At 38.8% G+C, this 14,433-nt stretch overlaps 2 protein-coding genes across 2 annotated transcripts in view; one reads left to right on the top strand and one right to left on the bottom strand.

Moving 5' to 3' along the window:
- The window catches only part of LOC115586700 (RNA polymerase II elongation factor ELL), a 30,617-nt gene extending 25,325 nt beyond the window's left edge, over positions 1-5,292 (top strand). The window contains exon 12 of the mRNA XM_030425964.1: positions 739-5,292. Coding sequence (XP_030281824.1) covers positions 739-849 — 111 coding nt within the window. The 3' untranslated portion in view covers positions 850-5,292. The remainder of the gene's footprint in view (positions 1-738) is intronic.
- Positions 5,293-5,599: 307 nt separating this feature from the next.
- On the bottom strand, positions 5,600-10,796 carry pex11a (peroxisomal biogenesis factor 11 alpha). The gene is made up of 3 exons (XM_030425965.1): positions 10,422-10,796; positions 10,129-10,244; positions 5,600-7,021 (listed from the first exon to the last, which is right to left on the bottom strand). The coding sequence occupies exons 1-3, from the start codon at positions 10,475-10,477 to the stop codon at positions 6,453-6,455; spliced, it is 741 nt and encodes a 246-aa protein (XP_030281825.1). The 5' UTR covers positions 10,478-10,796; the 3' UTR covers positions 5,600-6,452.
- Between the last annotated feature and the right edge of the window lie 3,637 nt (positions 10,797-14,433).

Raw genomic sequence — 14,433 nt, 5'->3', positions numbered from 1 at the left:
ATTATTATGCTTCAGCGCGACATCTGCTACCCGACTTCAGGGCAACCAGTCCTTCTTTATTTTATGGCATGGCTGTCAAGTTAAGTCAACTTGTATTTATATAGCCCAATATTATAATATCATAAGCCGCAATCTGCCTCAAGGGGCTTTACAATTTACAGCACTCGAATTAAATGTGGAGAAACAACAAAAAATCATTTAAACTGGAAGAAACTTAGGAAGAGCAGCAGAGAAGAGGGCCGTCTCCAAGGGATAGATCATAATCATAACAATGTATATTATCGTTGTGATTACTTTTGGCACTGCTGTTGACAGAGAGCATTAGCAACATGGCTACGGCTAAAGTTCGAAGTGGAAAAACAACCGTAAGAATCCCAATTTGACCAGGAACTTGTGATCTCAGTGCGATGAAAAGGCAGAGTTCAACACCTGTTTGTATCAATAATAGGCAAGTTTTGTTACTTACGGATCTGGAAGAAAGAATGCAGGTTTTGAAACGCTGGTACGTATCAGCAAGGTAACAGACTTTGACACAACACCATCCATCGAGCGAATGCCCTTCCGTTCGCTTCGTCTATGCCAACGGTGAATTCTCACAAATGAGCAGCTTGTCATGAAAGGGTTGCATTCATCGGGTTGAAACGAGCAATTTCTAACAAGTTTGTACGGTTTACAAAGGTCACATTTGGAAAACTCAAGAAGACATTCACTGACACGCTCTTGTTTTTTTCTTTTCAGAAGTTTCCCGGTTATCGGGAAGAGAAGAAGCGATGCGAGTACCTCCATCAGAAACTGTCGCATATCAAAGGCCTGATCACAGATTACGACCGAGCACAGGAACTCTCCTAGTAACTGGCCTCTGCCCTCAGCGGGGTGTGATACGACTGGACCAAAAGACTCCTGACGGACACAAAGACTGCCCAGCCAGGTCCTGGAGTCACGGAGACACTTTTCACTTTACTCCTCCGAGTGTCAGTGGAATCGGGGAGCGAGGTTATTCTTTTCAAAAGCGGGCTGAGACCACCGACTCGTGATCAAACGTTGCCCTTTAACATTATGGCTTTTGACGCAGTTATCGCTGTAACGGCTGGATTTTTTTGTTCTGCTGTACAATGGTCAGATGACAAAGTGAAAGCCAAATCTGTGTTTTGTTTTGTTTTTCTCTGAAATGCAAAACAGATGTGATCCTTCCTGCTTAATTGCATTTTTATTCTATTCTTTATCTTATCAGAACTAAAAAAAGAAGTTGATTTTTAAAAGGATTAAATTGATGGTACAATCAATCGTAGGGGAAAATAAATGCTACTAAAGTCGTTATATATTTAACACACAGAGAAAATTGTTTATTTGACGTTTGCTGACAGAGAGTCAAACATAGAAAGAAATCATTCAATCACATCAGTTATTCATTGATCACAGTATTAATGAATGTTCGCGGTCGTGCCACGAAGACTGGCTGACCACCTGCGAACACATTTTATCATCCGTACAAAACCTGTATTTCTGCAGGACTAAGACCCTTCAAGAAGTGCGGGTGTCACGATTTCAATACCATGTGGAGAATCAATCGAAATGAGCGTTCAGTTTCAATTATCGAAATCAAAAGCATGATCGGTGATTCTTGCAGTGTTCTTTTTCCTCCATTCTTGCCTTCTTGTGCGTGTTGGAAGAAAAACAAAAACACACACGATGCAAAAAGCGCAGGGTTTCTGCAGTTAAAGAAGATAGTCGTGACTCATCGTTTTGTTCTCATCTGACAGCTGAAATAGTGTTATTACATTTTAAAGGCGCAACGTGTAAGAACTGGCCACCTGTCGCATTCACACTGAAAACAACTAGGGGCCAGCATATAGGTAGCGCAATCGCTAACTGCTGCCATATGTAGCTGCTGTTAGCTAGTTAGCCCAGTTAGCCGTGCAGCTAGCGGTCCCAAACTGGAGCTCGGAGCACTGTGGGGAGTTTTGGAACCGAGACAGGATGGGGGGCCGGTTAGCATGCTAACTTTAGTAAAGTATCTCTGCATCACAATACATAGACATCATAACGGCAAAACTTTAATTTCTTTACATTCTGTCAGTACTTTTAGTACATTTTTGTATGTTTTCAACTAAAATCTTATATACTGCACCTTTGAATACATCTTTGTTTCAGGACGATCACCATGTCAGAAAATAAAACTGTTTCACACTACCAGGGTAAACTGTATTACACAGTTATAACAATTATCAGTTACAATGACCCTTACAGGAATAAAAGCAGAAGGTTTTTTTTCTAGCTGGAAAAGTTTAACAGACATGAACTTGAAATATATTTTTAATAACACTATTATGTTAGAATTCAACTAACTACATTTTCATGCTGCTGTAGACCTTGTAACCTGTATAGCGCTGCGAACCCGACCAATGCGTGGTTCATTCAACTAAAACAAAATCTGCTGTTATATCACACACTTTACTTTTTGACAAGGTAAATAACAGATGACAAGCAAGATTCATTAGTCTAATGGAAGTTTAAATCCGAAACTGAATCAAATTATATGCTTAAAATCGAAGGTCAGATCAAATCGTGAAGAATCGTGACACCCCTACTTCAAAGCTTCATCTCAAAGTATCACTATAAAGATGGCGTGACATTTTAAACGCAACAGTCAGGGTTGTTTGACATCGTGCCACTGAATCTGTGGTGAAGACCAGCTTCTTTGGGCTTTGATTATAAGGAATTTTACCTGGTAGCTTTCCGCTAACGTCCTGTTTCATTTCTGAGAAATGTTGGAATGCCACAACACCCTTCCTACCAGGCGCCATAACGCCAGTGTCAGGACAGTGCTAGTGCACGTTTAGTGTCAATCTCACCCACACGTAGCCTACCATGAACTGCCTTTTCATTGTCACACTTCTCTTTTTTATTTATGCCGTAGATAAATGATGATAAGTTGCTTCATGGAACACTTCACACGCAGTTTTTAAAACCTAAGAGGGTATTTAAGTTGGTAACCCAAACATTTATATATCTTCTATGATCTTTTCTTTGGGTTGAGGTCTTGAGGTGGGATTTAGATGAAAAACAGTAATTCACTTCAGTGCGTGTGTTACATGTTAATGTAATTCTGCTGGATGTGACAGAGATGCCTTTTAATAAATTGGACTGTGTGATGTTTTTAGCCGCGGGTGTGAAGCGTGGGGAGGATGGCACTGTGGGTCGCTTGCTTCCAACCGCCTCGGTCGAGTTGGGTGTGAGGAGCAGGCCGACCTCTAGAGGCTGCTAGACTCATTGTAGACTTTCTGGATTTATTTGTACCAAGGCAGGTGCATCTGAATAACCACAACCTGTAATTTCTTTTCACTTTAATTTAGCTGTGGCCTGAAGTAGGAAGTAGTGATCAGATCTCAGTTTTTCTTCTCTGCATCAATGTAGCTGTGCTCACAACTGTTGTCTTTATGGGAGAATGGAGCTAATATTTGCCTTAACGTGTATGTTCAGACATTTCCAAGATTATTCCTTATGCTGAAATGTTCTTGCACAGTTCGAAGCATTCTCAAACCTTTTTCTGTAAATGTCTTTTTATTTCGAAGGAAAGTTCAGTTACTGGATAGTTGTTGTGCAACAGTCGTCTCATCCGTGTTTGGTCTTATTTTTTGTCTTAATCATTTTATCTGTTTTTAGCATTTTGTCGTCTCATAATCTTTCAGATAATCATGAACTGTAATGGTATTTAATTCACTGTCTAGGTCCTGTCAAGCACCACTATCAAATGAATCGCTGCAAGAATCTAAACAAAACAATGTGCTTTGCCTCTCTTGATTTCTCAATGCAAATCCTCACCGGGCTTATTGTCACGTACTCTGCAGCTCTTTTGCAAAAGTAAAAATGTACGGTATATGTTTTTTTTTTACATTTGGTATTCTGGGATGTTTGAAGGATTAGCAACAGTTGCTCTGTCTCGGCACATATGAACGTTTCCAAGAAAGGAATATTTATCAGCACTGACTATTGGGAAAATTGAGAATTGTAAGCCCAGACAAATATCATCAAAGCTACAAAGCTCCGGTACACATAAGCAAACGTTTTCATTGCTCTGGCTGTTTGGATCTCTTCGATGAATCCTTTTGCCAATATGCATTTTGTTTTGCTGACGCTGGATCAGCGCGCTTTGTTCTGGTACAGGATCTACAAATCATTTGAGTTCAGTTGTATTCAAAGAGAAGAACACACGGCCTGCTTTGTTAAACATAATTTATTCACATTTCACAGAATTTTTCATTCACATCAGAAAGGTACTGACATTTTTTTTTTTTAATGATCGCAGGATGGAAATGTCTAAATAACAAGATTTAGACCCTGAGATCTTCAATGTAATAATAATTTCCCGAAGTTATTCCAGTTAAGGGCTTTTCCAATTTACCACTAAAGAAGTATTGTAATCAAATTGCATCATGGGTAAAAACTCCCTTTGGTTAAATATCAGTTTAATCACAGTATGGGGACAATTGTACCATTCGTGTTGCTCTGTGTTGTTTTTGGTAAGCAGCCCCTCGGTGAAAAGGGCTTCTCAAGTGCTAACTGTGATGTTTTTCTACTGTTGCAGGAGTTAACTACTGAAGGTGCCTTTTTCATTCCAAGAGCAGATTCCCCTCTGCGTGTAACTATCATTGGTATTCTGGTGAAAGAAAAAAAAATTGGGCCGGCAGTATTTACACATCTGTAGTTTCACACTGTTGCCACTTTTCAAAGTGCTTTGTTCATGATTTTTATTTTTTAGATCGATCAGATTTTGCCTTGTAAAATGTTTACCGTTTATCAGCACTGACATGACAAAGTACATTTTCTTCCCCCAGAACATTTTAAGTGCAAAGGTTTTCCAGGACAATGAAACTGCATCTAATGTTAGAATTAGAAAGAATGTCCTGGATTGTGTTTTTTTCTATTTCCAGCCCCGCAAACGATTTCTGTTTAATTTGGTTGTTGTGCCCCAGTGGAAATGTGAAATTAAACCTTTTTTTGGCCAATTTTAAATGACTGCAATCTACCTAGGAGAACAAATTTCTTTTATTTATTGCTTTTTATGTGTTTATGTGTCTTTTACGGCTTCATCTTTGCATAGTTAGTTGTTTTTTTCTTTTTTTTTTCACAGCAAAACTTAAAGTATGGTGAAAGGGAAATGGAATATATTTTTGCAATTTTTAAAAGGTGGACGCTTTATTACGATGTCATCCTCTCGAGAAAAGCTTTCAGAAAAAAAACAGTGTATTGTTGTCTCAGTATAATTGAAAAATAAAGCTCTTTTCAATTCAACAATGTGTCGTGTATCCCCAAGAGGGCAGTGTTACTGCGTTTCTGGTTTTCCACTTATCACCACTCAGACAGTTAATGACTAACATCAATAATACACACTGTTTTTTTTAAAAAGAACAATATTAAAATCATTATGCCTTTTATGTGGCTATTAATTTTTCATCAAACATGAGAGTGAACATCTCAAATAGATGAAACTAATACATATAATATCATGTGCACCAACAGCTTTATGGACTTTAGTTCTCTAGTTTGTCCCTGTGAACTTGTTTGGATGAAAATAATAAAACAAACACATACACAAACATACAATTCCGAACAAATAAATTAAGATTTTAATTGTGAACACATGATCTAAAGGTGCCTTTTTCCATTAAAATGGTTATATTACCACTATTTAAAGCAGGTTGTCTATGCACCAAATCATTTTTTTTTTTTTTACAAATTGTTATAAATTAACAAACAGTGAAATCAGCCGACAGTCAAATAATTTACAGGTAATTTAATCCCCTGAAATGTCTCAACTGCTTGAAGCACTTTTGTTGTGGGATCAACTTATTCATCACTCATCAGAGGTAAAACTTGTAGCAGCATTTTAAAACAAAGACAAAGGACCTGAAGTGGTGGCACTACTCAGATTAAGGTCATACTTTTACAAAAAGATGGATGCAAAAGCAGATACAAAAGCTTACATCAGTAAGAATCAGTACAAAAGTTAGAAAAACTGCTGGTGTTATGTGTTATGTTAGAGAAGACAGGAATGCACACTGTAGGACCTTTAAAATGACAAATAAATACAAAAGGTTAAGATACAAACTTGATTTGCTCCCTTTAAACTTCATCTGGTCCAAATTCAATGTATTGTTTTTGTCTATTTCATAAGCATGATGTAATAAGTTTAATCAACCTTTTTCTGGGAGGCACAAAACAATCAGATCCAGTCATCCTCGAAAATTGCAAGTCTTTCAGTTATTGCAGACTTGAGTTTTCTTGCAAATCACTCATCCTACATAAATGTTAAAAACAAATGTGCCAGTGACATGTTACCTAACCTCATTGTGCACAAGGCTGACCTTAGTCCACATTTACAGCTAGAAACCCTGTCGTGATAATGTTTTTATCTGAAGTTGGTCAATCCGGTTCTTTTTCTACCTTCGTTATCAAGGTTTGATTCTCAGCTCGGGATGTGTGAGGGTCAAAATCCCGATCAGTGAAGACATCAGACCACAAAATCCCACCACACCTGCATTTGACTGGTAAATACCCAACCTGTCTAAGGGAATGAAGAGATCACAAATATTCTTCAGCGTGTCCAAGGCAACAGCCGGATGTGATTTTAGGCTCTCCAACAGCACAAAAAGAAAAGCATCCAGCTGTGGAACGACAACGTCGACTACTTCAGGATTCTCACTGACATGTTGATCCATTTTCTGTCTAAAGTGCTTATCTCTTACTTTCTGTGCCATTAGCTGAAGAACTACATAAACATCTCTGGTCAGATGCATAACCAGCGAGAGGAAGTAGCAGCGTGAGGCATTAAGGCTCCACCGTTCCTTGTCGATATCGCGGATAAGGCCGACACTTCTGGCCCAAAGTGCATTGTCACAGATAAAGTAGAGGGCGCGGTTGATGTTGGCGGCAGTAAGGCACAGGCCCAGTACTCGGTCAGACAGTCGCATGGTTCGCTTAGCAGCCTCAATGGAATTTATTGTGTTTCCCAGCCTGAACACTGACAAAGAGGAAGGAGAAAAAGGGTATTAGAGCAGTAATCAATTTAATATGAAATGTCAGCTCAACATTTCATAGCAGAGTTCGGCTTCATGCAACTACAGTGTGTTCTTCTTCTTTCTGATGAAATAACTCACACTTTCCATTCACTTAGTGTGTTAACATACTGTGATGGCACAAAGTGTCATTCCCAGCTTGTTAAATACTTTTGGATGTCACCCAACAGCGCCAATATTTGACAACCTGAAAATATGTGCACGGCTTTTCCTCAGCATTTGGGTCCAAGACACATGCAGGAAACCAGAGAGAAAGCCGTTTTTGAAAGTCTCTGTGTGTTCCTCTCTTGGTTCACTGTAGATTATTACTGAAATCTCTGTGGTTTGAAGTTTAGTTTCTCTCCTGGGTCCCCGTTTGTACTTTCAGAAATGTGCTTTATTTGACAATTTCATCATGTTCGCTTTCAGCTGTTCAGCAACAGTCGTGTTAAGTTACTGCTGCTTCAAAGATTTCATAAACTAAACAACAATTATTGGGAGGAATTTACATTAAATTAATTTTGTCTATCACCAAATTAGCAAAGCTTTGTTGGCAGCTATTCTTTGTTAATACTGCAGGGAAGAAGAGTATTTACCTACAGCCACTCCTTTGACAGTTACTCAAGATAAGAAGCACCTTTGAGCCCCTGTAGTGATGGAAATGCAAATCCCTGCTGTGCTGGCCTGACGTGCCAGCACATGTATATGGATGAGTCCCACAGAATGGCTCACATGGACTAATATTCATCCCCTCAATCCATTCGTAACAAACACTTAATTGCACCGAGACTAACATCAAAGATCTAATTTACTGAGCCTTTAAACACCTGCATGTCTGCTTCACACCCATTACCAAAGCCAGGAAAGCTTAGCAAAGATACAGGAGAGCCCTGTGGCTGCAGCTTTGAGGCAGAGAAGAGTTCATTAAGCGGTACACCTACAGAGCCGTGCCTCTGCCCCGATACAGCTCGACGGCACCAACGTCACGTAGGACCAGGTCTTTAATGCCTGACCCTGCTCTGAGGCAGCACCTTATCCTTCATTTCCATGTGGAGTACGTGTCAAGTCCGTCTCTGAATTATTTTAACTCATATTACAGTCAGGACTTGTCAAAGCTGTCAAAAAAGTTTGTGAAGTAGATCTATCAATAACTCTCGGGGCCAGTCTTAAGGTCATCACCATTACAGCCACAGTTGGTGCAGTCACCCACACAAAGTCTATCCCAGCAATCAGCTCACAGTGGGGGAAAGGATACAGACTACAGCTCAGCCAAAAACAGCCATTAGCCTGTGGGCGGAGGGCACACAGATACCACAGAGGAAAAACCTCACTGCAATTTCTATTGCGCTTTTACATAGCACGAACAAACATGACCTGACACGAAAGTCACAAGTTTTGCTAATTAAACCGATCACCAGACGAAATGAATAGAATCTGAAACCATCCTGAGTTACACCCTGGTATGGCAGTAATACGAAGGAGGGTTACCCAACAAAGTCTTGCGTTTCGCTAATTTCACCAGACTACTTGTGTAATTTTTGGTTTATGGCTCACATCTTTTTCCACATTATAATCCAAAATGTCACAACTATTGTCATCCGTGACATTTGCTTAGATGCAAATGTTCAGCTAGTACAACCTTTCCCTGTACTTCATGACTATGTGAACTGCCGAATATGTAAGTGATGGATTTTTTACAAATTGTGGCTGTTCCAAAAATCTTCAGACATTACAGATAATTCAATCATTGATAACAGAATGTACTCGACGGAAGTTGAAGATGGTCGCTCAACTTAAGCGGTTATTTGCTTTAGCAGCGTCTGTCTTGTTGGCCTTAACGAGTGCAAGTCAAGATCGAATCCTGACCTTGAAGAGGAGCTATGAATGTTTACAGAGAAAATCAGCGCCGAGACAGGGTTTTCGAGGGCATTTCACAAAGAACCTGAATGAATTCAGAAGATTATTATGCAACACATCACGGTTATATAATATATACACTCAGGAAAGGAGGGATGGAATAATAAAAAATGAGTCAAATAAAATAACTAGCTTTAACGGAAACTTTTAAAAACAGGTGGTGAGTTGTAAAATGACTCGGCAAAAGACAAAAAAATGGAGCCTGACCAATATTCGTTTTTAGGGCTAGTTAGGGTGTAAAACCATTCCTGTATCTATTTATTGCTTGATTTTCTTGTCAAATATACAGTATATACACAGAATGTAAAGATAAGGACACTTTTAAACTATTCGTGTGGTTATTAAACCCATACAGAGATACATTTGTAATGGAGGCAGGATAATTTACAGTTAAAAAAATGACATAGCAGCAGTATACCAAAACAATCAATAATAAATTCCAGAAGAACAAAATTAGTGCCTACAGCATTCACACTAATAAACTGAGGATAGGCCAATATCAGCCAACTGATATATCTGTCATGCTTTAAAAAAAAAAGTTAAAACAATTTTTTCATAATTTATTGAAAGCGTCGAAGAATGTCGTTGGCCTGTTCCATCTTCCTAAAGGAAAGTATTTGCCGCTTTAATCCGTTTTACTTGTACTGTATGCATGTGTGTTTATTAAATTCTATTTACACTGTAGATCAGACAAAACAAGCTATAGACAATTTAATCCCGTTCACAGGTATTTTAAGAGGCATTTTTCATGCTTTAGACCCAATTCAGCAGAAATAATAATCAAAGTATCAATCCTAATAAAAGTAATGATTATTTAGAGCCCAGTGTGAGCAGTTATTGAGAATTGAGGGCATTGGTGTGGCTGTAAATACAGAGTGCTAACTCAGCTGCATATACATATATACATAATATATGGCAAAGGGGAGGGACTCTGTGTGACACATTTTAGCAGGAGGATCTTATATGTATAGTAAGCATAGTGTGGTTTTTACATTTATAGAACTGAACACACCATACAGCCTTTACAGTGCATCCTCAACAGGGGATAACTATTTACCAGTGTATTTCTTTAAATAAATGATTTCCTCATTTAATTTAGGACCAACTGAATCCACCTCACGACCCCTCCCTTACTTGCAGTTGGAGTTATACTCACATTTTCGTCCAGCGCTCATGGTGGCTTCAAGACTTATGAGTTTTGCCACGAGGTCCTTTCTTTCCGAGTTGTTTCGAAGCAGATATATCGACAGTGCACATGCATACTGGGTGGCCCTGAAATAAGGAAAGACAGAAGGTGGAGGAGGAAAGTTGTCATTCATTGATTCACTGAAGAACTGAAAGCACTCTGTCTTTGCTCCCAGCTCTTCTGGGGACTTAACTTCACGTTTCAGCAAATAAAGTACTACGTCGACATCTTACAGTCAAAAAACAAAACTCTGAACAACTCACCTGAATATACGGTCCCTTCCTTGACTTTGGTTTGTGAACTTTACAACCGCGTCCATACTTAAATCGGATAAGAACAGGTTGTTCTTGTTAGCCAGCTAAAGGAACAGATGCAGCCGAGACGGTGAACCGTAAATTTCTTGCTAACGTTGATAAGAGTGTCATTTACTTGTTTTCAGCTAACACGGCGTTAACAATGGGGGTCCACCGCTTCGCCGATTAAATGTCAAGTAGATAATCTATTGTTTCTTTAAACTTCTTCCACACTCACATTAAAGCTAATTTACCAGTCGGTTAAGTCGACACATGACAACTGAGCTGAGCAAACGCCTACTTGTTTCACCACGGACAGCTATTTCAACGGACCGAGAGTCGAACCGTTGTTGTTGACGGACCAGCGCGTTACTATTGGTTACCGAGGTAAATGTACATTCCTGTACGTAAAAATAGTCGCAAAATTAATTAATTAAAATGTAGAAGCACGTTTAAGTCAGAGAAAACACCTGTTTCTTAAAATTTACGGACCATATGAAAATAAAACATTTCAGACTATGGGACACAAGCGGTCACTGTGAATTAAAGTTCCAAAAATATATAACAGGAATTTTCAACTGAGTCTTTACTTGTTTGGAAAATACCTTTATTAGGTGTTACATGTGCGGAAAAACTGAGAGACAATAAGTACCTACACATTTTAAACGACAGGGGGCAATGTGGCAGTTGTTTGACCGTCAGATGCGATAAACAAAATAAAACTATAGTATCCCACATTTTTGAAACTACTGAATAGGTGCACTGCAGACATGGTTTGTGTATGTTTTCAGCTTAGCTTTTATTATGATTATGTTATTAACTGTACAAAGGTTATCTGGCACAGTGTTGAGAAATATAAAAGTCACATGGGTGTATTGGAACTAATCAATGGTGTACTTGCACAAATGTACCCTCTCGGTACATAAACAAACATTTGTCACATCTTCATCCTGTAGTTTTCACTGTCTGTCTTAATTCCTTTGTGACATTGTTTACCTCCTCTATCTGCTAGAATGCTGTGCTTGAGCTTTTTTTTGTCATGTCCATCCTCTGATGTTACTATGTTAGTCAATTCTGTGCACACTGCATCTATTCCATGCTCCCTGGAGATTGATCTCTTCTCTCGTACTCTTCAAGAGGTTTCTTCTATTTTTTCCCCACATATTTATAGGCATAGATGATTTGGTGTATGTGGCAGTAATACGTAGGGGACTTGCAGAAACATTTCATATTTTATGTGTAATCAAATATCTCAACTGAGATAAGTGGCAATTCACTTGAATGAACGGGTTGGGCTGTCACTGACTCACAGCTCACCTGTCTAAAAGTTGGAAGATATATTTAACCTGAATGTGTCATTTTCAGTCATATCTCCAGTGTTCCCCTTTGTTTGTATTGCAATAAGGTAGAGGCATTACCTGCCAATCAAACACAGAGGATGACTGCTACTGTTCTGATAGCAGCCTGAGTCTTCTTCAAATTCTTATTCTCACAGTAACTTCCATTTAAAAGTGTTCTTAGTTAATTATACTTTCTCAGTTCCTTTAGATAGTGACATGGCAGTTGCTTGAATCATTTAGGGAAGAATACATTTTTTTCTCAGATTCAGCAAACTCCTGCAGTTGCAAAGTTAATTAAAAAGCCGAATGTGTGTGCAGGCTTTGTATCCACTTACTGAGTCTTTTGTAACTCTAGAACACTGCATACTGTAGCTCGCAGGCAAGCAGATAAAATACTGTCGAGAAATAACGATGGTTGAAAAAGTTTGCTCAAACTAAGAACTAATGGCTGAGATTACAAGATTAAAGTAATGGATATACAACAAAGATAGTTAGCTGAAAATATTAGATAAAACTTGATCCTACAGTTGTAGATGAAGTGGTAATAATAACTGAAAATAATGGATAAATGCTCAAAATAGAACATATAGTGCTTCAGGTGATTAAAAAGAGTTGATGTGGCTAAACATAATGGATGAATGGCTAAAATGTCCAGTTTATCCAATTCTTAAATGGTAGTATATTAAATGCAAACTGGACCAAACCGATGACAAAGTTTACAGCTGAGAAATGTTTAAATTAAAGCCAAATAAACGTGTGTTGATGAGGAGGTACTTTCATTCATCTGACAACCATAAAAAGGTTGAAGATCGATGCCACAAGCTGCTCTATGTGCTTTCCTACGTCTGCTTCTTCATGGGATTAACAAATCAAACTAACAGCCAGTCTGTTTCTGTTCTGTCTATTCGTGTGTGCAGGGATTAAAAACATTAACTGGCTTGAAAACACTATTTAGGAAGATGCTACATGATGTTTTTCCCTGCTGTCGCTGTAAATCAGTGGACCAAGATCTAGTTCATTTCTCTTACACATTAGCATTGCATTTTAGTCATAAAGATAAGCTCAATTATTCTAAAATAAAAAAGATATATTAATTACACTTTACACTGCTCTGATAATATTTCCACAATAGTGAAAACCTCCTCTTGCCTTCAGTTTAAAACATATCTTATTTTTGAGTTGAATGTGACAGTTTCACATAAGGAGCCTCGACTTTCAGCCTCCAGTCTCTCTATAAATATCATTTTACACTCTAGGAACATCTTCCCTGTATAAGAGGAGCCACACTCCACATATTGAGGAGAATGACTGTGGTCGTGAGCTGGCCTTCTGAGAGACCTGACCTTCAAATACTGCAGTAAAGGATATAAACCTGAGATGGCATCGCAGACAAAGACACTGATGTAACGGCGAGCAAAGCATTTTCCGTCACCACTGGCAGTACTTTCTCTCTGCCGTGCTTGCAGATGCATTCATAAAGAGCAAACCTTGGCTTCTGTTTGCTTTCATATTTGTTGACCTCTTGTTGAACTGCGGATGTAGTAATAACACAGTGCGCTCTCTGTGGTGTGAGATATGTTATGATGATGACGGTGGCTGTCGGATCATGTGCTTCACATGAACAACCCGAAATGTATCCGTAAAATCTGTATTTCTGTAAAAATGACTTCATAGTGTCACCGGCAGAATGAATATTTGATCCCCTTTTGATTGGCAGTGAAGCCAGCGCTGGGATCTGTTATTATACAACAATCTGTTTTCTGTCCAGTAGGCCGATTTGAAGGGGGAGGCTGTCGTCCCCACTTTTTACAAAATGACCATAATGCCATCCAGCCTCCATCCTCTAGAGAGAGACTGCAGGAGCAGAGGGGTCGTCTAAGTTTAGTGTTCGTCTACTCTGCCTGACTCATTGATCCTTTCTCTCACCGAGGTTTGTGCAAGTTCAAATCCATGAACCCGGCCATGGCTCTGAAATATCAGTAGCCTCACTGTGCTGTGTGTCAAGTCCATGTTTTTGTCTCTCTCCTTTTTGAGTTTCAGGATACAGGTTTTTCAGTATTGTGAATTCTAACATTAGATTTCTCTTGAAAGATCTTAGTCCTCAGGTATTTTTTGATTCATTCATTATTGTTAGTCTCCAGCTCTTTCAATGAACATTACATTACACTTTACATGTGGGAAATATAAAAAAGTAGCATTTGAGTCGGTTGAAACTCTTTGCTGCGGAAACGATGAATTTGTCAATAGTGTTTATTTGTGCCTTTTAATGAGCTTTCCAGCATTTCACCTATGCTGCTGCGATGACCCCATTTTTCCATGCGGGTCCATTACATTTACATTATACATTTTAGGAGCACTTAGCAGATGCTTTTGTCCAAAGCAATTCATACATAAATTCATACACCGATGGACACCAGCACATCAGGAGCAGTTTGGGGGTTAAGTATCTGGGAACTGGGAATTGAACCAGCAACCTTCCAATAACAGGACGCTGTCTCTAATTTGGTGTGTATATGACAAATGACCCACCGTTAATCATGAAATTAAATGAAGAGACAACATCAGTAATACATCATATCAGTGAACAAAGGAAACCATACAGATTTTAGCAGAAACACAATATTATCTGATTACTTTCATGA

Source organism: Sparus aurata, chromosome 8, assembly GCF_900880675.1.
Source record: "Sparus aurata chromosome 8, fSpaAur1.1, whole genome shotgun sequence".
Lineage (NCBI taxonomy): Eukaryota > Metazoa > Chordata > Actinopteri > Spariformes > Sparidae > Sparus > Sparus aurata.
This window is presented reverse-complemented; position numbering and strand designations above follow the sequence as displayed.

Excerpts from the sequence above, each read along its gene's own strand:
- pex11a (XM_030425965.1), bottom strand. The coding sequence starts at position 10,477 with ATGGACGCGGTTGTAAAGTTCACAAACCAAAGTCAAGGAAGGGACCGT. Across the intron at positions 10,245-10,421 it reads GGAAGGGACCGTATATTCAG|GGCCACCCAGTATGCATGTG; the intron begins GTGAGTTGTTCA and ends TCCTTATTTCAG. Across the intron at positions 7,022-10,128 it reads CATGAGCGCTGGACGAAAAT|TGTTCAGGCTGGGAAACACA; the intron begins GTGAGTATAACT and ends CCTCTTTGTCAG.